Source organism: Uloborus diversus, chromosome 10 (genome assembly GCF_026930045.1).
Source record: "Uloborus diversus isolate 005 chromosome 10, Udiv.v.3.1, whole genome shotgun sequence".
In the NCBI taxonomy this organism is placed as follows: Eukaryota; Metazoa; Arthropoda; class Arachnida; order Araneae; family Uloboridae; genus Uloborus; species Uloborus diversus.
In genome coordinates, this window is record NC_072740.1 from 124,759,413 (window position 1) to 124,784,460 (window position 25,048).

Below are 25,048 nucleotides of genomic sequence, written 5' to 3' on the forward strand. Positions count from 1 at the left end.
AAAACTTAAAAACAGTGTGACCAGCACATCACACAAATGACATGCCACAAATTCCCGCTATCATAGTGGGGAAGAAAAAAACCCCACACGTGACCTGATCTAGGCCTCATGCCATGAAATTTAGTATTCTCTCCATGGTACATGCGATCTTAATCGAGTGGAATTTAATTTAATTCAAGTCACCATGTGAAAACTCAACAATTTCGTATTGATACATTGCCACAAGCAATCTGCAGTGGATTTAAAAAACTGTCATTAATTATGGCGTGAGGAAAACGTCAAATGAAGTGTCCCACTTCGACTAGTTGAATTATACGTTACCAGACTGGGCCAAAAGTAGGTAACTACAATTTGCAACTTTAAAATATTTTCTTTAAACTATCGTCTGTGGGCCGAGAATAAATGTAATAATATTTTATGCCAATAGATAACGAGCGTTGGTGCAACGTCCATTAAAGAGGAATTGTTAGTGTTGCCAGATTAAGTGAAAAGTACCAGATTAGGCTACAATTAGCTATATCTAGTTATCTAAAACTTTATTGAGTAGCAGCTGGCTATTGTTTGGGGTAGGGGTGATTGTGTTCCGGTATTTTACCGAATTTCCGGTATTTTCGGACGTATTTCCGGTATTTTTATGTCCGAAAATACCGGAATTATGTGTTTTTTTTTTTGTTATGCTTTTATCTCCCTACCTCCACAATCTTTTTAAATTATATAATACTCATCAAATATGCCTGCAAGAGCCTTAAGATGGACACCTATCCCTTAAGATGGACAAATAAATATCAAGATAATATAACACCAGCTCAAAAGTAACTTTGTAACCCATTAGAAATTTAACCAAATGTACACACAATATTTTGACTCAGAACTATTTAATACTATGGCAAAGGTGTGCACTTAAGTAATAGGGGCCAAAGATTCCCCCCCCCCGTTCTCGCTTTAAAACTTTCAGGTATTTTTTGATGAACTCACAATCACCCCTGGTTTGGGGGGCTATAAATTTTTTCTAAATTGGAAAAATAACCTTTTTTTCTGGACGACATAAATAATTGTGCTTTTATGACAAAATAATGTTTAAATGTAATGTGATCAAGAAAAATTATGGTACCTTGTATTAGGGCTCGACCGATGGCATTTTTTGGCCGATGGGCCGATGCCGATTGTTGGCCGATTGTTCAAAGATGGCCGATGGCCGATTGCCGATTGTTTTCCTCCAAATGGCCGATTGCCGATGGCCGATGGCCGATGCCATAGGCCGATGGCAAAAAAAAAAAAAAGAAAAAAAGAAAATCTAACAGAAATAAATTGATAAGATTGTCAGGGATTTAAAGGATCATTAATTCTTTTCACTTCGCCTCCTTGCTCCGAATAAGAAATTGTAATCACAAAAAAAAAAAAAAAAAAAAAATCGGATTTCGACCTAAATTTCTATTTTACGATTACCCAATTTAAACTTCAAGTTTTTTCGGCACATGTGTACATGCATATGTACCTAAGAAAATATAGATGACCAAAATATACATTTTGAACACTTCCTTAGTTAATTATCGCAAATTCTTTTGTGATGTCTTAATGCGCGAAAACTTGCGTCACTCAAAAACGTTATGAAATAGTAAGTTGAAAACTCATACGCACGTAGTATGATCTAAGAGTTCAAGGACAAGTTGTATAAAACCTTACCCTGAATAGTTCACATTACTGAAGTACACATATCTACAAAATAGTCACCTTGAACGACTATGCACTTATGCCAACGTTCGTATAGCTTTTAGAACGACTCCTGGAACACATTTGTCGCAACCTTCTGTAAGGCCTCTTGCGCTGCTGCTTTAACTTCATCGTGGGGAAGAAGTCGACTTTCATGTTGAGGATGCACTGTTCGATTGGTCAATACTCTGATACGACAAAAAAATAACGTAACGTTTCGTCGGACTTAGCTCCGTGTGACTTTTACCTGTTCTCAGCAAAAAAACATTTGCATGGGCACCGCTTTCTTCCGTCAGGAGAAGATAAAACTGCATCACAGAAGGTAGCGAAAAAGTGGCTTCCAGGAGTGTTTCTAAATGTTATATGAACGCTGGCAGAAATACATAGTCCCTCAAGGTGACCTTTTGAAGGTGGATGTGCTTCGGTAATGTGAACTATTCTGGGTAAGATTTGATAGTACAGCTTGTCCCTCGAACTTTTGGATCGTACTAAGTACAATCTGTGCAGGGTGTAGTTATGCTTCTCCTTTCCCGACTGCTGTATGATGGAAGACAGAAAACAACAGTCAAAAAAAAAAAAAAAAAGAGAAAGAAAAAAAAAAGAAAGAAAAACAACGAGACTGTTTAATAACCAACTGATTTGTTTTATTTTTTAATTGAACATATAACTAAGATTTAAGTAATATTGTAATAATGCATGTATTTAGGTACACTAAAGATAGTTAAAAACATTAAATTATGTTGTTTAATCATTCAAAAAAAAATAAGAATAAAACTATGAAACCGTCAACAAATTACGCAATTAAAGTGGAAAGAGTGCACGTAGATATTTTTTAGTCATCAAATTAAACAAAAAAGGTAACAGATAATTTACAATATTAAATCCTAACAGGAATATTTTTATACTTATTTAAAGTTTATGGACAGAAAAGTTTGCATTTTTCATAAAAGCTATAACCGTGACATAAATTTTACGGAAAAAAGAAATAGCCATGAAAAGAGCAAGGTTCTTAAAACGCAGCCAAAATAAACAAACTCAATATTTACACCAAGTTAATCACTGAATACATATACTACTTGATCTGATGTTTGCACACGTAGTATTGAACAATTTGATTGTTTAATCTTTTTTGAAGCACTAGAAACAAGTTCAAATTAAATTTTTCAATTTAAAAATAATTTTCAGAAATTAAAAAAAAATGCATAATAGAAAATCCTTGAAACTTTTTTACAACATATTATTAAAAATATGATGAAAACAAAAATAACTTATTCATTGATTTTACATAAATACATAAAAATAGTTACTTACAACAGAAAAAAAGCGATCGCTATTAATGATGCAAAAAAGATGGCTCATTACGAAATATAGGTGAAACAAGTATAAGAAATATGCAAAATGACATTTCTTGATCAAAATAAATTATCGTTAAGTATTTAAGAAATGCTTGAAACGACGAGGGTGGGTTAGGGGGGTCAACCTCTGATTTTGGAGTAATTCACAACATTAAACTTTGGCCCCAACTTCGGCCCCCTTTTTATAGTACAGAACCGCTACCATCAACGCCTCGGAAGAGTTTCTGAATCTACTTCAGCACTTCCGAAGAAAAAATTCAAAAGTCCCTTTGATTTCCGAATTATGTCACCATTCAAAACGTCTTTAATCAATTTCTTACATTAATGCTCGAAATTCTTCCTAAACAATAGATAAAGCTTGAAAAAAAAAAATCTCTAATTTTATCAATGGTGTTAGTTTTAAACAACTCAGAAGTACAACTAGAGTTTAGTTTCAGAAATTGAGGGAGTGGGAGGAGGGGCACATAAGTGTTCTCGGAAATACAAAAAATAGTCGTAAAAAATAGAGTTCAAAATAATCATAAACATTGAGCAGAAAAACCCTTTTAATATTTGCACCCGAGTTTGTTTTGATGTGCAGTGGCGGATTTAAAATATAGCAAATGTTGTAATTGCACGAGAGACCCCTTAACCATAGGGGAACCGTTGGAATTACAAAAATGCCTATGATAAATATTTTACAACTTCTGTGATAGAGAAATAGGGCCCCAGAATGTATTTCGACGGGCCTCAAACTTGTAACTCCGCCGAAGCGATACAGAAAAAACTGCAATACTGTGATTCATATTACAAATATCGAAAAAGTAAAAATTACCGTCGGTTCAACGGGAATCTAACAAAATGAAACAAAACCGGTTTCGCCATCTCATATTTAATTCCATGGTCTCCAGTACGGCAAAATATCACCAAATGATCGTCAGTCTGAGACGCTAAATTAGTTTTGCATTGAAATAAGTAATTAATAGCCACAAAAAATAAGTAAATAGGCTTTTTAGAACACCCGTTCGAAAACAAAAAGTTGAAGTGCACAACTGGAACGCACGCACACCCCACATGCGAAAATTTAGCATTCTACAGCTTACCATTTTTGAGTTATGACTTATGACAGGTACATACGTACATCCAGCTGCAAGAAAAAACGCAACAATTAACTTGTTCGGTACCTGAATGCAGTATTAAAAACTCTTTCAGGGGTGACTAAAATAGAAATTCATACTGAAATTGAAGTAAACGATTTTATATGAAAACGGTAACTCAATTTACTTTGTATTGAAAAGTAAAACAACAAAGGTCCTTTTTTTTTCAAAAACATCGGCCAATCCCATCGGCTTTTCAATGTTTTTTAAGGCCGATGGGCCGATGTTTCCTGCAAGTTAGCATCGGCCGCCGATGCCGATGGCTAAATTGTTGAACCATCGGCGCCGATGCATCGGCCAGGCCGATGCATCGGTCGAGTCCTACCTTGTATTATTTCGGGCTGTTTTCTTAACATTTTGAGTTTTTTGCTATCGTGAAAATATGGCAACCCTTCTTGGCCATTACCAATCCAGACTTCAGGATTGAGATTTGGTTGTGTAGGGCTGAGCCGACTTAGAATAGCCGACTATATCTAGCCGACTTAGAATGATTTCAAAACGAAAATTTAATACCTTAGCTTGAAACAGAAAGTCGATTTGTTAACAAATTGAATGACTTAAGTCCAATAAAGAAAATAATGTAAGCAGACAAGGGTTACTTCCTGTTGTTAAGTATGTTAATAAAATTTATTTTTTGTGAAAATATTTGTACTTTTTATTCTAAAATATGATCATTATAGTCTATCTAACATACACAATTTCTGATAAAGAAATCAACACTGTTCTCTTGAAAAGGGTTGGATGGGAACTTCTGATAACTCAAAGCTTTTAGCTGGTCCCTTCTGACTTTGAGTTATTGAAAGTGGACTAGTTAAAACTGTCAGGGAATTTTCCAATTTTGCAAAAAAAAAAAATTCTCAGGGAATTTTGTAACCTGAGATCTAATCTTTGTTTTTAACAATGTTTCCTGCTTAAAATTTTATTAAATTTTTAGGCTAGCAATTAAAAACTGCAATAAATGGGTACATTCATTTCACAATAAAAAATGTGCCTAAAAGTGAAGATTTTTACTACATGGTCAGTTAGGGGGGCACATTTCTTTCTATGTACTGCAGGGTTACCAACTGATCCACATCTTGCGGAGTTGATCTGCAAAAAATGGCAAAACACTGCAGCTCCTTAAAGAAATTATATTTTGTTCTGCTCCCCGGCCAAGCATTTTCAAGCAATTGAAAATGCTCGGCCGGGCATACCTGTTACGTACCTGTTGGGTTAAATGCTGTGATATAGATATTGTTTTTTCACAAAAATGGTACAATCTATATTTTACTTCAATGAATCAGTTTTGCATTCAAACTTACCTGCATCATATTTTTCCCCCAAATTCAAATTGGGAATTATCAGCTTTGCAAATCTCAAGTTCTCTTGCTCTGTTTGTCTGCTCGTGCTGTAAAGGTCAGCTTGTGAAGGTTGTTATATTTTCGTACAAAAATTGAAAAGTGCCCAATATTTAAAAGTACAGTCTTCTCACGGATGATATGGAATAGGCAAACGTCCAGTTAAGACAAGTATCTGAATGAAGGAGTAAAATAAAAATTTAATGCACATGCTCCATTAATTTCAATGTGATTCTGCTTAATTTAGAGGCTAACGTACATCTGCAAGATCTGTCATCCCCAAAAACTAACTGATGCGTACATTTCCAGATGTTAGCCTTTCCATCTCATCAGTGGTCAGACTGTATATGCTGTCTATTCAATTTTTCCTTCCTAGAAATATGCCTAAAGCTTTTATTATTAAAAAAGCCTGCTGTTGTTTTTATCTGCCAGTCTTAGATTTCCAAGTTCAAAATACTCAAAATTATTCATATTAATCCAATCATCATTTAACAGTTAATTTTGAAAAGCGTGAAATTTTTATGAATAGCTTAATCAAAAAATTCCTACTTATTGATATTATGGATATAATTATGTCCTGTGTATACTTTTGCAGTTTTATTCGAGTGAAGTACTATGAAATATAGGGTACAAAATGAATTTATATTATATTACAGCTTCCATTTTCAAAGCTACTGTTTTTATGTTGGATACTGAACTTACAAAAATTATTTAAACAAAAAGAAATATTGATGTGTAAATATTGTAATTTTCTCAATACATTATTTTGTGCAAAAAATTTCAATTTTTCTTGGCTGGAAAAAACCTTTCTAGAGAAAAACTTTTTTCCCCAAAGTTTTCTGGGTTTTTCTCTGGCATGCCCATCATCTCTACACACATCCAAAAAAAATGAATTTAAGTTTGTAATTAAATATTTGCACTAATTGTTATTATTTATATTCTCATTCTATTTCATGTATATATATTGTGTTATAAGAACAGTAGCAAATAATTTAATATCCCTGTACACCTAAGTAGTATCTTATAGTTTGAAATATCAAAATTAGTGTTTTCATGTGTTAGACTGAACAAAAAAAAGCATTAAAATGTAAGCATTTTATTAAAGAAAATCTTGCCTGTGTAGTAAAAATTAAGAGAGATTAATTTTTCTTTAAAAATATTTGTCAATGTCTGATATAATGAGATGCTCATTTTATTCTAGCAAACAAAGGTGTTTTGCTTGTTAAATAAGTTTTGTCTTTGTTCAAATAAATATGTATCTTAAGTTTTCAATCAATAAAAAAAGAACCTACTCCTACTTCAATTTTAAAAATCCCACTTCAAATTTTTGTCAGAGTGCGAGATCCCACCTTCCTTTTTTTCATAATGCAAAAGTAGACTTGAATATATTAAGTTAGATTCTCCATAAAATAGGAATTGTATTGATTTTATATTACCAAAATTAGGATTGCATCTTATTTCCCTCTCCTTCACTTTTTTCTTTTAATTATTAGTACTTGCTATAAACCTATTCATTGTTACTAATTGTTGTGGTTTTTTTTTATATAGATTGACCATTAATGGTGGTTCTAATGGTGGTTTACTTGTTGGGGCCTGTTTAATTCAGAAACCACATCTTTATGGCTGTGCTGTAGCTCAAGTTGGGTAAGCATGTTTGTCTTAGGCATTTATGTGTGTTTGATGACTAAAGAGGACTATACCAGTTATCATGCATTGTACTACGCTAAGTTTCTTGTGACTTTTAGAACTTTTACTGCCTTCCTAATCTACTTCTAATTATGACATGTGCATGTTAAATAGGCCAGAGACATAAGATCAGGCAGCTTTCTGTGGATTTGACAATATTTTAACTATTGCTCACCCATTTTTTCGTTAATTCTGTAATACCAAAGCCAGTGCAAAAGAGCTTAACAATTTAAATCCTGCAATAATGGCGAAAAATGGCGAAATGTAAGCAACATAGGGGTAAAATGCAATACATCCTTTGTAGCTAGAAATAAACTAAGTAGTTTTAATTTGCCATTTCTCAGTAATTAAAAGATGGTGAAACCTCTTTTAAAGGACACTCCTGAAAAGCAAACATTTTTTTAAGTCCCTGTCCCTCCATATAATTCACTCTTAATAGTGGACACTCGGAATAAAAGACAGTTATTTGGAAAACTTTTTTTTTTTTTTTTTTTGAATGCTTTGACAAAGATTTTTTTAAAACAACTAAGTACAAATTGGTTTAACGAAATCTTATTTGTCATCCTCATGTTCGGATCTTTAAAGCCTCGTCCCATATTTAACTTAATTCTCTGCTCAATTCTCCTTTGAATTTCCACTATAGTTACTAGAGTTTCCCCACTATAGTTGCTTGGTAAAAGTAGCCCTGTGTAACTTTTCTAAAACAAAGTTGATTCAGTTTAGTGGAAGTTTAAATAGTGTCTGAAAGGATTGACATTAAAAGGAGTAATCGATGTTTTGGAAAGTAATGAAGAAGAATAGCTCATAATGTGTTGCCTGCCAAAATTTTCAGAAGCTTTAAAAGACAGATGAAATTTGGAAAATGTGGATACTATTTGAATGATACGTTTTATTCCAAGAGGCACAATTGATCAATTGCATCTGAAAGAGTATAGGGTACATGTGAAATGGGACTGATCACTGAAAAAAGTTATTTTTTGAAACACATGGAGTAGCAAGCATTTTCTTTTCTTTTCTTTTTTTTTTTTTTTTTTTTTTTTTCGAAAATAGGAATCTCTGAAAGAGATGCATGCTGCAGTTTCAATATTTCTCGATTGAGAAAGACTTTCGATGATAAAAAAGGAGAGTAAAATCTGTTAAATAAATATTTCAATCATTTGAATTAGTTCCTATCTTATGTGCATTATTGTATGCAAGACCCAAGACAAAATCATTAGTTACATTTTGAATATAAAATAATAGTAAACAAAAAAAAAACAATTTGAATTCTGAAATTTTGAATTTAAATTGTGTTTTTCACAATCATGAGTTTCGGCAGAACCCTATTCATTGGAGTTATTGTTTCTAAAAATGGCTTCTGTCCCCTGAAGCCTGCCACTCTTCCTGAGTGATTACGTGTGTATAGTTGTATATGTGTGTGCAGGTGTGTGCGTGCGTTCATGTGTAAAGGCGTGTGTATGTGTCAGTGTGTATGTGTGTAAAGGCACGTACATGTGTGTAGGACATGTACACCACTGGATTCTGGGGGACAGTGGTCAGGACCAGAAGAGGCGCGCCTGCAGAGGCCGCTGGGTGGTGGTGCTGCAGAGGCCCCTGGTTCAAGCTGAAAAGGAACCACAACATTAAGGATGGTCAAATGAAAACAGTTAGCAATCGTGATTGCTCAATAATATGCACATTTGATGAGTGTTAGATCACGTTGGAAAAATGGTACTTTTCACTAATATTGTAGTTCTTAAGTTGATTGCCATCAGCTGAAGAAGCAAAATTCTTAAAATTATCTTCCCTATTAGCGGACACCTCCCAATAACGGTCAAAACTTCCGGTCTCAGGACCATCCCCTATTCGAAGGTAATACTGTACATGTATTTAATGTGTTCTGTTTGTATAAGAGCTGTATTACTGACACTCATGAGTCACATGCAGCTTGTATGCAGCATTACTAACAACATTATTAATACAGTCAGCTTATTATCCGCGGAATTGGGTGGCACGACAACCCTGAATAAGCAAATTCATGGATAAGCCGTTATATATGTAAAAAATGATACTAGAGTATTTAATAGCCTAAAAAATCATTAAAGCGTAGCTTCATTCAAATTGCAGCTGTAACAATAACTGTATAGATTTAACATGAAGCTTTTTTTTTTAAATTTTTTTTTAGGGTTCTTGACATGTTAAGGTTTCATAAATTTACAATTGGACAAGCTTGGACAAGTGACTATGGATGCTCTGATGATAAAGAGCAATTTTTATATTTATTGAAGTAAGTGTAATTGCATTTTTTGAAATATCTTTTCCTGTTCTGATTTTAACGTAAACATGAATAATAATATGGTAAATCTATTTTAATAAATCTGGGGCATTTTCCTTCTTATTTCCTTTAATCAGCTGTAATTACTACTAATTGTTACTTCAGCGATGACACTCCTACCCAGGGGCGTGCACAAGGGGGGGGGGACACCTACTGTCCTGAGCCTGAAGGGGACTCAAGATTTCTTAAATGACTGGTGAAATATCTGTTGGGACGAAGGGGTAAACAATATGGAAGGGGGCTGTGAAAGTCATTTTTGACTGGCCCCAAAATTTCTGTGCACCTCCCTGCTCCAACGTCAATTGTGCTAAACAGAAAAATATGTTACATGCTACTATAAAAGTGTTTGTTGCTTTGACATTTTCTTCACTAAAATGAAAAATTTTTGCTTTGCTTTATTCTATTGTTTTAAAGCTGGCCTAAGTGCTAACTTTTATGCTTTAGAAATTTTCCTATTTGGCTGTTATCATGCTTTTATGAACCAAGCATGATTATTTATGCATTTCAAAATTGGATCATATCCATTTTTGCAACACTCATTCATTTTTGTCTACTATTCGATTATATTGCTTTACATTAACAATTTTGTGTTGGTGGCTACTTTCAACCCTCAATATATTGTATCTTTCATTGAGAACTAGTACTTGCATTGTTTTGCCAAACCCATTTGAAATTTTCAATGTTTTTTTAAAGATTTTAAGCATATGCTATACATGAATATCCACTTCAGAAATAATATAGGAATTTTATTGCTCTGGGAAAAAGTCCATAAATGTTAGTTTATTCAAATGCTAAGAATATTTTAAGCAATCATAAATTTTGACAGTCATACTAGTCATTAGAACTGTGAAACATCATAGCTTTATTTATCATTAATCTAGTTCTTAAGATATTTTGTTTCAAAAGAAGTCTTTTTAGATGATTGTAATGGACGATGTTAAATTTTAAGCAAGAGTTGGAAATCTGGCATTGTTAAATTGTTTTGCAATTTTGTTTTTCAGTCTTATTCAGGATTCCCACAGGCCCTCAAATGTCCCTATAAATGCCCTATTTTGATGTATTGTTTGTAGGGGCCCCTTCAAAGGCCATGCTTTTGTCAAAAGCCCTAAAAAATAATGAAAGGCCATATGTTTTTAGGATTCATGTCATTCTGTGTCAAATTCAACAACAAAAAAAAAATCTCAACTTGACTTCTCAGATTTTCATAAAAATGTCAGAAACCTTATTCTGTAATGTCTTTAACTGATGTATATAGTTTTTAAATCTATCATTCATAAGTGATGGGTGTAATTAGTAGAATTCGTTAAAAGCACATTTTTTAAAACTTGCCAGCAGTGTTTTAAAGAGTTTAATTCAAGTTCTATGGGAGCAACAGAGTTGTATAATAGCTCATTTTAAAGGTACTTACATGCACTTTAATTTTATATACAGTAAAGTCCCTATTATCCACGGAATAGGTTGGAACGGTAACCGTGGATAGCCAAATTCATGGATAATCTGCAAAGTAAGTAGCAGGCAATATTAGTCTATGCAATAGCTTTAGATAAATCAATAATATTTGCATTCTAACTAAAATGATAACATTGTGTAAAAAAATGTATGTAAAAGCTAAAAAAGGATCGCTCATTATAGATAATGTATTTCATACCCATATGCGAGCAAATGGTGCACCAAAAATGCATAGGGGGAAAAAAAGAAAACTTTTTGAACAGGATTGGTGTGGTCACTCGATTACGCTCGTAAGTCCTATAGATCTAAATATCAATAAATATAATTTATATTTAAAGCAGTAAGTAGTGTAGACCTAAAATTCAGGTTTCAAGTAGTCTAGTTTCAAGGACCAGGAAAGGTTTGATGCCATTGGAGGGAAGGGGAGGAAGAAAAATAGGGATGTCTGAAAACAGGTTTTGCACTAAGTCAAAATGTGTGCATTTATCTACATTCAGCTAATCATTGCCAAAAAGCATTTTTTTGAATGTGTGAAAGCTGGTGGGTAATTCTCCCCATGGATAATTGGGAGTTTAGTGAAGTTTAATAAATTTCAAGAAAAACTTTTTCACAAAATTTGAAATTTAAAATAATGTACTTTAAAATTTTTGAAAAAATGATCTTAAATATATTTTAATGAATACATCCAACATGTTTCAGAGTGGGATTATGAATGACTAAGTTACAACAAATAATGTGGGGAAAATTTTGCAAAATTTTGTTTTCAAATGTTATAGCTCATGTTTTATGAAAGCAGCAGATTTTTATAATTGCTCATTTTAAAGAGAAGTACATTCGGTTTGTTTGTAACTTGAATAATTTTCAAGAAAAAAGGTTTTCCACAACATTTTAAAATATAAAAATTCAAAATTTTTTTTGATGGTGTCATTTAGTTTTTGTTTTAAATACTGTTTAATGCATACAGATTATTAATGCATTTTTATAAAAATGGCCAAAACTTTTCAGTGGGACCATGAAGGGTTCAGTAGCTACTAAAAAGTTTTAGCAAAAATTGCAGTAATGTATCCTACATTATTTGCTGTAACTGATGATCCTTTTATGGTCCCACTCTGAAATTCTCTGTATTCATTGAATAAAATTATATGCTTTTTCTGAAAATTGTAAAAGACTATTTTTAAAATTTTTGAGCTTGACATTTTATAAAAAAAAAAAAAAAAAAAAATCTCATCAATTATTCAAGTTACAATGCATAAACATTAAATGCACAAATCATAGAAATGAGCTTCCTTACAACATGATAGATCTCATAGAACTTAAGTTATAACATTTTAAATCATGCTGTCAAGTTCAGAAAAGTGCTTTTCAACACATTTAAAAATTACTCATTAATTATAGATTTAAAAAAAATACATCTATAATTAAATTTAAGACACCTAAAAGAATTGGTATGCAACATTGGCGTGAAGTGGCCCTAAATAGTCTTAAAATGTTCCATATAAAGGCCCTATTTTTTAAAATCTGCTGGAAGAGTGGGAACTCTGTTATTCTTTGTACATATTACGTTTTTTTTTTTTTTAAGCATTGAAATTGAAATAGTGTATGAGACATACAAGGTGTGATTCAGAAGTTTCAAGACTGATTTTTTTTCGGAGAAGGAGAGTGCGAATGGGCTGGGGAAGTAGTGGGGGTGTCAGTGAACGACCAGAAGCTGCAGCAGTTGACTTCAGAACACTGGATAGTGCGCATTGCTTGCTGCCTGTCATTGACCTGGGTCAAAAAGTGAGAGATACAAAAAAAATCATGCTGGAGTGCTCCACCGCTTGATGGATCGAGTCTGCTGCATCCGCCTGGCGATCAAGGGCAATTGGATTCTCCTCCACAAATGCTCGTGCCCCTCACTCGTCGCTCGCCAACGACAAAGTTTTCGTCAAGTTTAACGTGACAACACTGGCGCAGCCACCCTACAACCCCGACTTGGTTCCAAGTGACTTTTTTACCTTCTCCTCATCAAGACGGATCTAAAAAGGAAGTATTTGACTTCAACATTGGGGGAGAAAACAGTCCAGCAGGCTTCGACAAGAGCCCTTGACAGCATGTCGCCCAAGGACTTCTAGAAGGACCACGAACAATGGAAGACGCTCTGGCAAAGCTGTGTTGATGCTGAAGGATCATATTTTGAAGAATTTTAGTGCGCTGTACTTAAATGTCCAATAAATGTCTAGTTCTGAGATCAGTCTTGAAACTTCTGAATCATACCTTGTATATCAGAAACGAAACTTGTATGTATTATATTTTACAATTAGCTGTAAGGATTTTTTAGATATTGGATAAACAGAAGCATCAGTTAAAGAGAAAGATTTGAAACATTGATGTGAAACAGTTTAGCACAGAATTTTTTCAAGTCTTTTATGGCTTTCATTGCATAATACAAAGTCTTTGCTTACTTCATTTGGGAAGGGAGGGCGTAGTAAAATTCAAACAAAATTACTATAAAATGATGAGTACCACGTCATCAAAATTAAGAGAGGAAGTGGTAATTTGAGATTTTATGTCAGCCATCTTTATTTTCCAGTCAGATACAAGAATTTAACTTTTTTATTTTTAAGTTTTTAAAACGTCAAAAATATTTGTTACCTTTTTTTTTTCCTGCTCCAAAACTTGATTTTTCCTGCTAGGAAAGATCTCGCTACACATACTCAAAACTCAATTTTACCTACTCCAAAAACTGCCACAAATCTGTTTAATTGCAACCTCTGCTACTTGTAAAAAAATTTTAATTTAATAACTAGTGTATGGTATAGAAGCTTCCACTTCTTACTGTGACTATGGATAGTGTTATAAATAATTATCATCAAAATCACCCAGCCTTGCTCTGCTTAATTCACTGCATATAATAATATTTTTTATGATTGTTGCTTCATGTACTCTTTTGAGTTTTAAATCAAATTTTATTTCTGTTAACAGTTTTAATTCTATTTCTGGAAATTGTCGAAGAAAAGTCGGGGAAATTTAATTTTTGTATGCAGAAAACCTGGCATTTCTTTTTTAATTATAACCAGTTTCAAAAGATTTGTTTTCCTTCTGCAGTTTAGTAAAATAAATTTGAGAAGAAATTCATGCAACTTGAAATTACTGAAAGAGGATATTTCTTTCCTTAAACCACTTCTTCAACCCCACCTTTTGTTTACTAGTAGTCCTCTCGCTCCACACAATTTCCCCTGAGGCTGAGACCCTACCAAAGTTGAATGGTTCATACCTTTCCTCCCTCAGACAATTATTTCCTCAAACCAGTTCTCCAACTCACCTTTTGTTCTCTAGTTTTGCACTTCCAGTTTCCTTGGGAGGAGGGTGAAAAGTTTACACACCCTCTAACAGTGGTAGGTTGCATGTGCAATTACCAATGAAAAATTGTTTAGTTTTCCCATACCAGTTAACGATCAACTCTTCAAAGTAAGAGTAAACTAATTTATAGATTTTTGTTCAATTTCAGTGTCTTAACTGTTTGTGTTGTTCTTTATCTCTGTAGAAATGTTTGCTAATCTATGTTCAAATGCTTTGAGATGATTCTTCTTGAATCAGAGACAAACTGTAAAAATGTTATCAAAGAAAAGTTTTTATCTGAAATTTTGTTCAATTCAGTGGGTAGCGTGTCCAGCTGTTGCACAAAGGGCTTAAGACATTTTTCCACACTTAAAAGTCTTTGTTTTAAAAGGCAGAGGTTGCAAATGTTGAACCGAATACAAGTGCCTATGACAGAGTGAAATTGATGTTGAAGAGCATTGATCATTAAGAAGCAAAGGTAGGTTTATTTAATTTGGTGGCATCTGAATTGCAAGGTTAAGATTCCAGGCTGGTAAACCAATGGCCCCTTTCCTGTGTGAGTAGATGCATTTGATGCTTAACAGTTTGATGAAGTGATTTCTTATAAGTTTTCAGTTTCCCAAAAAAGAAAACTTAAAAGTTTCTCAAAAAACAAAGTGTTTTAGGGACGCAGATGGATGTAATAGTTTGAAATTTACATTAAACAGTGATATAAACATAATGTGTATAAAATATCACTTAAGCAAAGCCAACCATTTAAAAAGTAGCGAAAGTAGCTAACTAACCTTTAAAAGAAACCTGGAAAATTTTTGTTTGGAGTATGGGAAACTTGTAAAAGTCAAGGAAGTTGAAATTTTTTTTCAGTAGATGCTCTGTCATCATGACCCCCCCCCCCCCCCTCTAAAATGGGAGTCTGTATCCGCACCTGCCCTTTCCCTGTTGTGTTTCCCTGTTATGTGCAAAGATTGAAATAAATTTGCATTTTTAGTACATATGACGTGATTGCAAGTTTTGTTTCTGTAGAAGCAATTGTAACTTATTCCTCAGTTTTATCTCTGTTGTAATCTTAATTTAAGAAAGAATTCAGTTAGTATGATTTAGGCTATAAAAATAAAGTTTTATTTTTCTTTTACAAAGTTTGTGTATCATTTTAATTTGCATGGATAAAATAAAAAACATTTACTTAAATCATTTATTTCTAATGTTATAGGTACTCTCCTCTTCACAATTTGAAACCAGCTGAATATCCTGCCACACTTTTGTTGACTGCAGATCATGATGACAGAGTTGTGCCCTTGCATTCACTTAAATTCATTGCAGAAATGCAATATCAGATCAGTAAATGCTCTGGAAATGTGAGTATTTAATTTTAAAGTGAAAGTTAATGTTATGTTTTTTTTTTGTCACTTGTATACTGTAGTGATTTCAAAATTGTATGTATGCTTACTTTTTGTGTAGTATGTGAATTTTAAAGTTAAAATGAGATTGGTTTATACATTGGAAAATGTTTTGATCCAACTCATCCCAAGGGAAAATTGAAACATAAAATCTTACCTTGTAAGGAATATCGGAAGGACCATTTGAATTCCCCTAAAATTTATTGTTTGGCCGAAAGAGGATAGTGGAGCAGCGCAAAAATCCCTGGAATTCCATCTTGTATAGAGATTCTTCGACAGCCACATTACTTATACAGTGATGAGTCATTTTTGTAAATAAAAAAAAGTAACATTGAGTCTTTCTTCTTAAGTTTGAATTTCATTTGAGTATAAATTACAAAAATTACTACCATCAGTAGGCAAACCTACAAACCTGAAAGCAAAGTAATGATTGGCAGAATTCTTTTACTGCTCGTCAAGTTAATCACTTGGCCTTATATTCAACCTTGTTTCCAGTATTTTCTTCTATTGTTCAAAAAAAAAAGCTTCTGCGATGTGCAATTGGTCTGCATTATTGGCAATTTTTATGCTTTTTTTTAAAAAATGCTTTATTTCATGTTCCTCACATGGTCAAGATTAGCAAACTGGTCAAGTTGATTTCTAAATTTGTATGCTATATCATAAATTTAATGTGTGCAATTGTTTTAATGTTTTTAATTGCAATGGCAATTATATATAACAATGAGTTGTCTGAAGATGAAATGGAAACTAAGAATAAAACTGCATTGAAAGAGATTAAAAGCAGATCTATAAAACTAAAAGTTACATCTGAAAAGAGAAAAAAAAAAGTGATAAAAAAATTAGTATCAAAAGAAAACTGAAATTGAAAAAGGTGAATCAATCCAGAATTAAAATGAAAGCAGGTTTTGAAAGAAGAAAGTGTTAACAACAGAAGAAAGCTGTTACTGAATTGCCTGCTTCAGATTCTGTAGCTTATCAACTCTCACAAGCTTTAGGAAACACACTATATAAAGTTAAGCAGTTGGCCAGCACCCCAAAAAAATTACTCTTATAGAAAAGCTTTTGAAATCAGCAATGCCTAGTACTAAAGTTTCTAAAGATGAGTTCAGGATGCAAAAGTGCAATATCTGATGATATAGACAAATAGGTTATTGATTTTTTTATACTGGAGGTAATATCAGGTATCGCGTCGTAATGGTGTGATATTAGTAGACATGATGGTGTATGCCCATCTTATCAAAATTGTCTCATTAATGATAATAAAAGCAGCATTTATTGATTCAAAAATATTTTGATTTAAAACTTTTTTTTTTTTTTTTTTTTGCTGTTATAAGTCACTTTTGTTCCTTATATAAATCAAGAATTAGAACACTAAACTCCATTTGTCTACTAATATTGTATGTAGCTTTAAAATTGTTTTTTTTTTTCATATGCAAGATATTTTTTCAAGGAACTCACATCCATAACATATCTAATAAATTACTCTGGTAAATCTTATTTTCTTTCTGATTTTTGCTTGTATTAAAAGGTGAAAGTTATATAAAATATAGATATAAAGAAAAATTATTTTGCAGGGGAACGTTCACTAGAATTGGAACGTTCACTAGAATAGGAGTGCCAACTGTCAAAAATCATTGGGGGGGGGGGTTGTAGTGATGTAAATGATGAGGGACAAAAAGTATCATACCATACACAACTTATGAAAAGTTTTTAAAAAGTTTTAACTCCTGTTTAGCAATTGTTTGCATTAAAAAAGATGTTTGTCATATTATTCTTTAACATCTTAAACGCCACTTAGTTTTTTAGGCTGTGCTTTCTGCTCAGACCCTGCCAGTTTGGTGCTTTTAGTGTGGTAAAAAAGTGTAATACAAATATTTTGTTTTTATTTAAATTATAGTCAGCTTATTTATAATTAATGTTTGTGAAAATGTTTCACCTGTTACTATAGAATGATCAAATCTTCAACCAAAAAACCTTTTCAATTTAGCAGTGTTAAACAAGCTTATGAAGGAATAACAGGAGCTAATAGGAAAAATCTCAGTATAGATTTTCCTTTTGTTATTAAGAAATCCTAAAAGCAAAGCTGGTGTGCAATTAGTTTCAACTTTCTTCAGTGTATGTTTTAAAATAATAATGTGAAACAAACATATTCTTTGATGATGATACAAAAACTTATTTTTATTTAGGTTAAACCAGCTTTCATCAAAGTGGATGTCAAAAGTGGACACGGATTTGGAAAGCCTACTTCAAAAATAGTAAACTTTGAAACTTATTTCTAAAACATTTATCAGATTGAATTACATAGTCGATTTAATAGCAGTTACATCAATTATGCTCTATAAAGTTAAAAGGTGTTAGATATCAACTAGTCCTTTTCCTCCTATAAGTCCCTTTTAAGCTTCAAATCTTTTTTTCAAAATCTGATCCCTTTTTCCTTTGAAATATTAGGTTTCATTTTGAATTTTCCCCTGTAGCCATTTTAATCCATCTGTTTCTGTCTTTTTTGCTGAAAATGTGTTGTTCACATCCATACCATGACAATTTGTATTCTATTCTATTTTAGTTTATAATTGGGCCACAACCGCTACAGCTCAAAGCTATTGGTTAGGTGTAATAAATTTATTTAGCAATTTCTTGTTCTATGCAAAAGTCATTTTATTTTTAAAAAAAAACCCTCTGTTTATTAATTGGCTTAAAGTTCATTTATCAAAATTATTAGTTTTAAGCAAAAACAGTGTTAAGTTTTAAAAAAATAATTTTTTAACTAATTAATTGGATAAAATTCGTCATTATAGAGCTGTATATAGAGCTATCTATGTATTTGTCAGCAAAGTGGCCTACGGCCAATTAACAATTTCTGTTGATTAGTCAGTGCATCACTAGTTATACCTTTAAAAGTGTAAGTCCTAGTTTTTTTTTTTTTTTTTTTAAAGAATTTAGGTCTTTTCCCTAGTGTTGAACATCAAATCTGTTGGAACCCTAGTCCCATGGTAAATATAAGTTAATATCAATCAGGTTGATATTGCCATTCATGTTTGACTAAAGGTGTGGCTTAGTACATAACTGCACTAAAGACCTTAAAACATATGGATGAAGAATTTTAAAACTGTTCATTTTAATTTGCATTTGAAATCAAAGAGTTTAAACTCTTTTTATGGGTATGGTATCTACAGAAGCTGTTCACTCATTTTTTTGACAATTTTGATTAGCGGTAATAAAAAATAGGTTGCTGCAAAAGAAATAATTGCAATTGTACCATGGTTTTCGAAGTAAAAATTATTGTCTACCGTTTCAGAGGTTTGTTTTTGTTCAAAATGGCATTTTTAACGAAGCAGTGGTTCGAAGGCTATATTTATACTCTTTCCGAAAAGAAATATTCATATTCTGTTATTCAAAAATGATGTTAGAGTCATGGTTTTGTGATATCTAAAGCGTTGATTGGTAATATCATCAACAGTAAAGGAAACAAATGTTAAATTGGAGCCTTAAGTGAAACCAAAGTTTCAAATAAGTAACCAATTAAAAAAGGAATACCTTCGAATGTTGTAAAGGTATGTTGTTAAATGTTAAAAGAAAATCTCCCTAGTCAAAGGACAGTTGCAAAAGCATTAAAATGCTCGGTCCCCAGTATAAACAAAATTATAAACGTTGATTTAAATTTAAAAAAAAAGCGAAAAAAGCCAATGAGCATAGTCTTTCCCCAAAGCATATCGCTGAAAGCAGGACACGCTGCAGAATTCAATAGGAGAAACACTTATCCAAAGAAAAATGGAAAAAAAATTGTCACAGTAGATGAATCATGGGGGTATTTGAATGATTGCAGCAAAAAAAAAAGCCATTTATAATCCTAAAAGAGGAGAAAAAAATTAAAGTACATGATTTAAAGCAGGGGTTCCCAACCTGTGGGTCGTGTTGGGATGCATTTCTTAGGGGGTCGTGACATTATCCCTAAATTAAAAAATATATCATTGCGTAGTTTAAAAATTTAAAATACACAGGAAAAAAATAGCATCATTTTGCTGCAGCATCAATACTTGGGCGCAGTGACGAATCCAGGAGAGTAACTGTGGGGCTGCAGCCCCCCCCCCCCCATACTAGAGTAGCTGATCGCCAACGTCCTCAAAGAAATGAATTTTGGTTTAAAGACTTCATTATCTACAAATTAACATGAAAGAGTACCGAATGTTCTGTAATTGCATTTTTAGAACTTAATTTTGGAAATATTCCAGAGAAGAGCCCCGAACCCCATCACCTAACTTTATCAAAAAAAGCCAAGAAATGGTTTTTTTGGATTTTGATCTTGAAAAAAATTCCAGGAGAGGGGCCTACTGTCCCCCTTCAGTCTTCATATCACTAATCATGATATAAATTTTTGCTTTTAGGCCTTAAATTAAAAAAAAAAAAATCTGGGTGAGGGTCTCCAAACTTTTTTTTGTTAACAAACAATACTATTCTGGTTTTTTTTAGACTTAAATTTCGAAAAATTTCGTTTTTGGAACTTCAATTCAGATAAAACTCCAGAGAGGCTCCAAATCCAAACCTTCTTCCTAACGTTTGCAAAGATGGCCTGTAATTGCGTTTTCAGGACCTCAAATTCAAAAATTTTCAGGGAAAGGTAGCCCAAACGCTTTTTCTCCTTTTAACTTCAACAAAGACAGTCTACAACTGCGCTTTTTTATTGCATTTGATTTTAATTTTAAAAGAATTAGAGAATTCTCCTCCCCCTCTTCTATGGTGAAAAATTGTCTAAAACTTCTTCGCGCTTGAACCGTTCATAAAAATCTCTGAACCTCTCTTCCTCCTCCTAACGTCACTAGATTTCATGTACACTGCAATTTTAGAACTTCAATTTCGAACATTTGCCGGGTTAGAACCTTTGAGTATGTTACATTTACAACTATAATTTCATATTGCTAACTCTTTTTCCGCTTTTATAACGCAAGTCTCTTAATTTGATTGCTCATATGCTAGTAATGACTCCCCCCCCCCAAGCAAAATTCTGGACTCTCTTTCTCCCTCTCTTGCTATATATACGTTTGAAAAATATTGAGTGACTATCAAAAGCCCTCTTCGCAAGTTTTTGACCTCGTGACAGCTTTGTTAAAAGAAAATGCCTTCATTCACTTTAATGGAAGTTTTAAACAATAAGATTATATAAGATTTTCTCAACCTCAGTTCCTCCAAACACCAAATCCTGCATTCGCCACTGCTAGGACTTAAGACTTTTCAAAGTGTTGAAATGTATGTTTAACATTGAAGTGACTCTTTTTTTTTTTTTTTTACATTCATTGTGTTTACCCATAAAGAATAAAATAACTCAAGCTCCTTGAGTTATTATGTAAAATATACATTGTATCTACTCATATGCGCGCACACACACACACATATATATATAGAGAGAGAGAGAGAGAGTATATTGAGGAGGACACAAAAGGAGTTGCGGGTTGCTTAATTGCCTAAAAAGGGGTCGCAACATAAAAAAGGTTGGGAACCACTGGTTTAAAGAATCTAAAGAAAGTTTTTCTAAAGGATTCATGATTGCTGCCGGTGTTTTTAATATAATGGCAAATTAAAAATAAAGGGTGGGAAAAGATGAAAAGAGTAACTCCAAGTGCTATCAGAAATATATTTCATAGTCATTTTTTCTGAAGGAAATACCATCAGTTTACCCATAGTGCCATCAATCTGTAGAACTCCATCAAGACAAAACTAGCAATCAACTTCAAAATCTACTGTAAATATCATGAAAGAAATGGAACAAAAACCGGCATCAAGGTCCTACCCTTCACTGATATCTCTAATAAATCTCTCGATGTATCACCTATGGATTTTTGTACTTTGACTTTTAAAACCTGCATTATCCAAGCATCTTTCCACAACCCTTACAGGACTCTGGAAAGCTGTTCAGGAGAAATGGAATAAAGTACCTCTTCTAACATATCAAAAGGCATTATTCGGGAAATTACGGTATTGAAACATAGTTCAGAATAAGGGTTATCAAATAAAACATTTAAAACACAAGAATTGTATTTAATTTTGTGAATACATTAAAAAATGTGAACAGCCTCTGTGTTGCAGAATTCAGACCTGTTTGTAGTGCAAGCTAGTGATCTGTGCTGTTTGAATATAGGCAGAGAATGTAGAAGTCATATCGTATGTAAAAGTCAATTTGTAAATGTAAACATGTTTGAGGGGTGAGATAAGGTTTCTGCATTCTTGCAACAATTTTTACGTACTTTGTTTTCTAGAATTTTGATTTAACCGAGCTGATAAAAGAGAGCACAAAAAACTGGCTGTCAGAAAGCCAAAGAAGCTTATCTCAAGCCATAAATTGTGTGTACATTTGAAGTTGACTTTTGTGTATGGTAGAATCCATGTAACTTATGTTAAAGCCTACAAAAATGGAGATCAGGGTATACAGAGGCTGTACACACATTTTTTAGGCAATGCATATTGTATTCACAAAACTAAATTCCAAAAATTCTTGTGTAAGTGTGAGAAGAGATATTGTATTCCAGTCTTCCTGAACCGTTTTCCAGAGTAATGTAAGGGTTATGAGAGGATGTTTGGATAGTGCAGATTTTAAAAGCATGAAAGCACAAAAATCTATGGGTGATACATCGGGAGATTTAGTAGGGATAATAGTAAAGGGTATGGCCTTGATACGGGTTTTTTTTCCCATTTCATTTAGGAAATTAACAATGGATTTTGAAGTGTGTCTGCTAGCTTTGCCTTGATGGAGTTCCACAAAATGATGGCATAGCGGGTAAAGTGATAGTACTTCATTCAGAAATATTGGAGATAAGATTAACTCCAAATACTACAGGAACATATTCTGACATTTTTGTCCACTCTTTATTTTTATATTGCCATTTCATGAAAAACCAGCAACAATTATGAATCTTGAAGAAAAACTTTCAATTCTTTGAACCACATACTTACATTTTTTTTCTCCCTTTTATGATAGTAAATGGGTCTTTTTTTGCTGCGATTATTTAAATGCACTCATAATACATCTATTGTGACAATTATTTTTTCAATTTTCTTTAGATAAGTGTTTCTTGTATAGAATTCTGCCTCATGACCTGCGCTCAGCAATATGCTTTGTGAAAAGACGATGCATTATTGAGGTTTTTCGCTTTTTTAAGATTTAGATCCAAGTTTATCATTTTATTTACAGTGGACACCGAGCATTTTACTTATTTTTCAACTGTACTTCGACTAAAAGAATTTTCTTTTAATATTAAACAACATATCTTTGAAACAGTCAAAGGTGTGTTTTTCCTTATATACTTGTTTGGAATTTTGGTCCCACTTGTGGTACCAACTTGAAGTTTTTTTTATTGTTGACGATATCACCTATCAATGCTTTAGATATCAAAAACTATGACTCTGACATCGTTTTTAGATAACAAAATATGAATGTTTCTCCTCGGAAAGAGTATAAATATAGCCTTTGATCCACTGCTTCCTTAAAAACACCAGTTTGAATCAAACTGCAGACGATAATTTTAAGTATTAAAAGCATAGTACAATTGCAAATATTTCTTTTTCAGCAGTCGATTTTTTATTACGTTAATCAAAATCGTCTAAAAAGTGTAGGAACAGCCTTTATATTTCGGTTTTGTCCAAAAAGGTTCCTAGACAGTGATGCAGGCCGCTATTTCTCACTTGCAATTTTCGACAAAATATTTAAAGCTCTTTATCTCGAACAGTACTACATATTTTGTTGAGGTTTTATTTAAAAGGTTATTTTTTTCTGTTTGAAAAAATATGCAACAATTTGAAATAAGTGTTTGAGTTTTCTTTAAACAGTTTGTTGAAAAAAAAAATAATCATTGTTTTTCCCTCAAAAATGCCAATTTCAAATTTTTTTACTGCTGATCAGTACTACTGAGCACACATCCCTGAAAGGAAAACTTCTACTTTTTTGTTTAACAGGTTTTAGAGGAAATTGAAAAAATGATGGTTTTTCAAGAACTCGATATGTAAAAGTAGACTTGAAAATTCAAAAAATTTATCTAGCAGCAAGTGGGCTGGACACACTTTAAATTTAGTTTTATAGCCCCATTTAGTTGACGCTTCATCTAGGAATTTATTTTTATGAATACAAGGTCTCAATCTTTAGCCTATTTCCCAGCCAAAAATTTTCTCTACACTTAACCTTTCAGTGTAGTGCCAAAGAATTCCCATAGCGTAGTGTATTCTTGTTTTCACTAACATAAATATCCTGAATAAAGTGGCAACTCAAAATGAAATTTCACTGCATAACTAAATTTAAAGTGTTTTCTGGCCACTTTATCCTGAATAAAATTTTAAACTTTCAAGTCTACCATTTCATAATAGAGTTCTTGAAACAAACTACATTTTTTTCAAATGCCTCAAACCTGTTAAACTAAGAAGTGGAATATCTCCTTTTCAGGGAATGAAATGCGCAGTGGTTCTGATCAACTGTAAAATAATTTTAAAATTTGCATTTTTGAGAAAAATTTAAATTTTATTTTCTCTTAAATGACAGTGGAAAGAAACACATATTTCAAAATGTTACATATCTTTTTAAACAGAAAAAATAACCTTTTCAATAAGACATACCACAACAAAGTATGTAGTACTGCTCCTGTGATTAAGAGCATTAAAGATTTTGCCGAATATCACAAGTGAGAAATGATGCCTGGGCCCCCATCTTTGGCGTCCTCAAGGCAGAAATTAAGAGGAGCCTCAGCAGAGAATCCTAACTTTGCTATCCTAATTCACTGTATGTGGTCTCGTTGAATAACCCATTGCCCCTCTCTTATGCCTATAGATACTTTTTATGACTTGAAAATTAATAGACTTTACTTAGCATCCTGTATATAAAATCATGACCGGAATTCTGGTTGCTGGGACAACATTCAATTAGAGTACTTGTTTACTTTCAATAAAATTTGCTATTTGATACTAATAATATAAAAGCTGTCTAGTTCTGTTTCTGTTGTTAATATGCAATTGTTTATTTCAGATTGAAGAATTGACAGATGTGTATTGCTTTATGTATAACACATTACAACTGCAATATTATGATTGAGAAGTATTTTTATACATTTGTTAAAATTTCAGCACAAAAGTCATTTATAATAAAATTCTACTTTACTTTCTTGCTTACTTATTTGCTATGCACATACACCTTACATTTATATGTTGTTTACACATTACATATATATTGGGTTACATTTTAAACTTTTTTTATTCTTTGAGAAGAGACTTACCTTCAAGCTTCATGTATTCCAACCAAGGCAGTAATCCGAGAAATTTTGCCAGGGTTCTGCTGTGCAGCCCTGAATTTTAGCTCCTGAGATATGTATTG

The 25,048-nt window shown here is 32.7% G+C and overlaps 1 protein-coding gene across 1 annotated transcript in view; it reads left to right on the forward strand.

The window, feature by feature from the left end:
• LOC129231835 (prolyl endopeptidase-like) overlaps positions 1–24,830 on the forward strand; it is a 100,068-nt gene extending 75,238 nt beyond the window's left edge. The window contains exons 15-19 of the mRNA XM_054866215.1: positions 7,087–7,182; positions 9,389–9,490; positions 15,519–15,663; positions 17,892–17,960; positions 24,704–24,830. Coding sequence (XP_054722190.1) covers positions 7,087–7,182; positions 9,389–9,490; positions 15,519–15,663; positions 17,892–17,960; positions 24,704–24,769 — 478 coding nt within the window. The 3' untranslated portion in view covers positions 24,770–24,830. The remainder of the gene's footprint in view (positions 1–7,086; positions 7,183–9,388; positions 9,491–15,518; positions 15,664–17,891; positions 17,961–24,703) is intronic.
• The last annotated feature ends 218 nt before the right edge of the window (positions 24,831–25,048 follow it).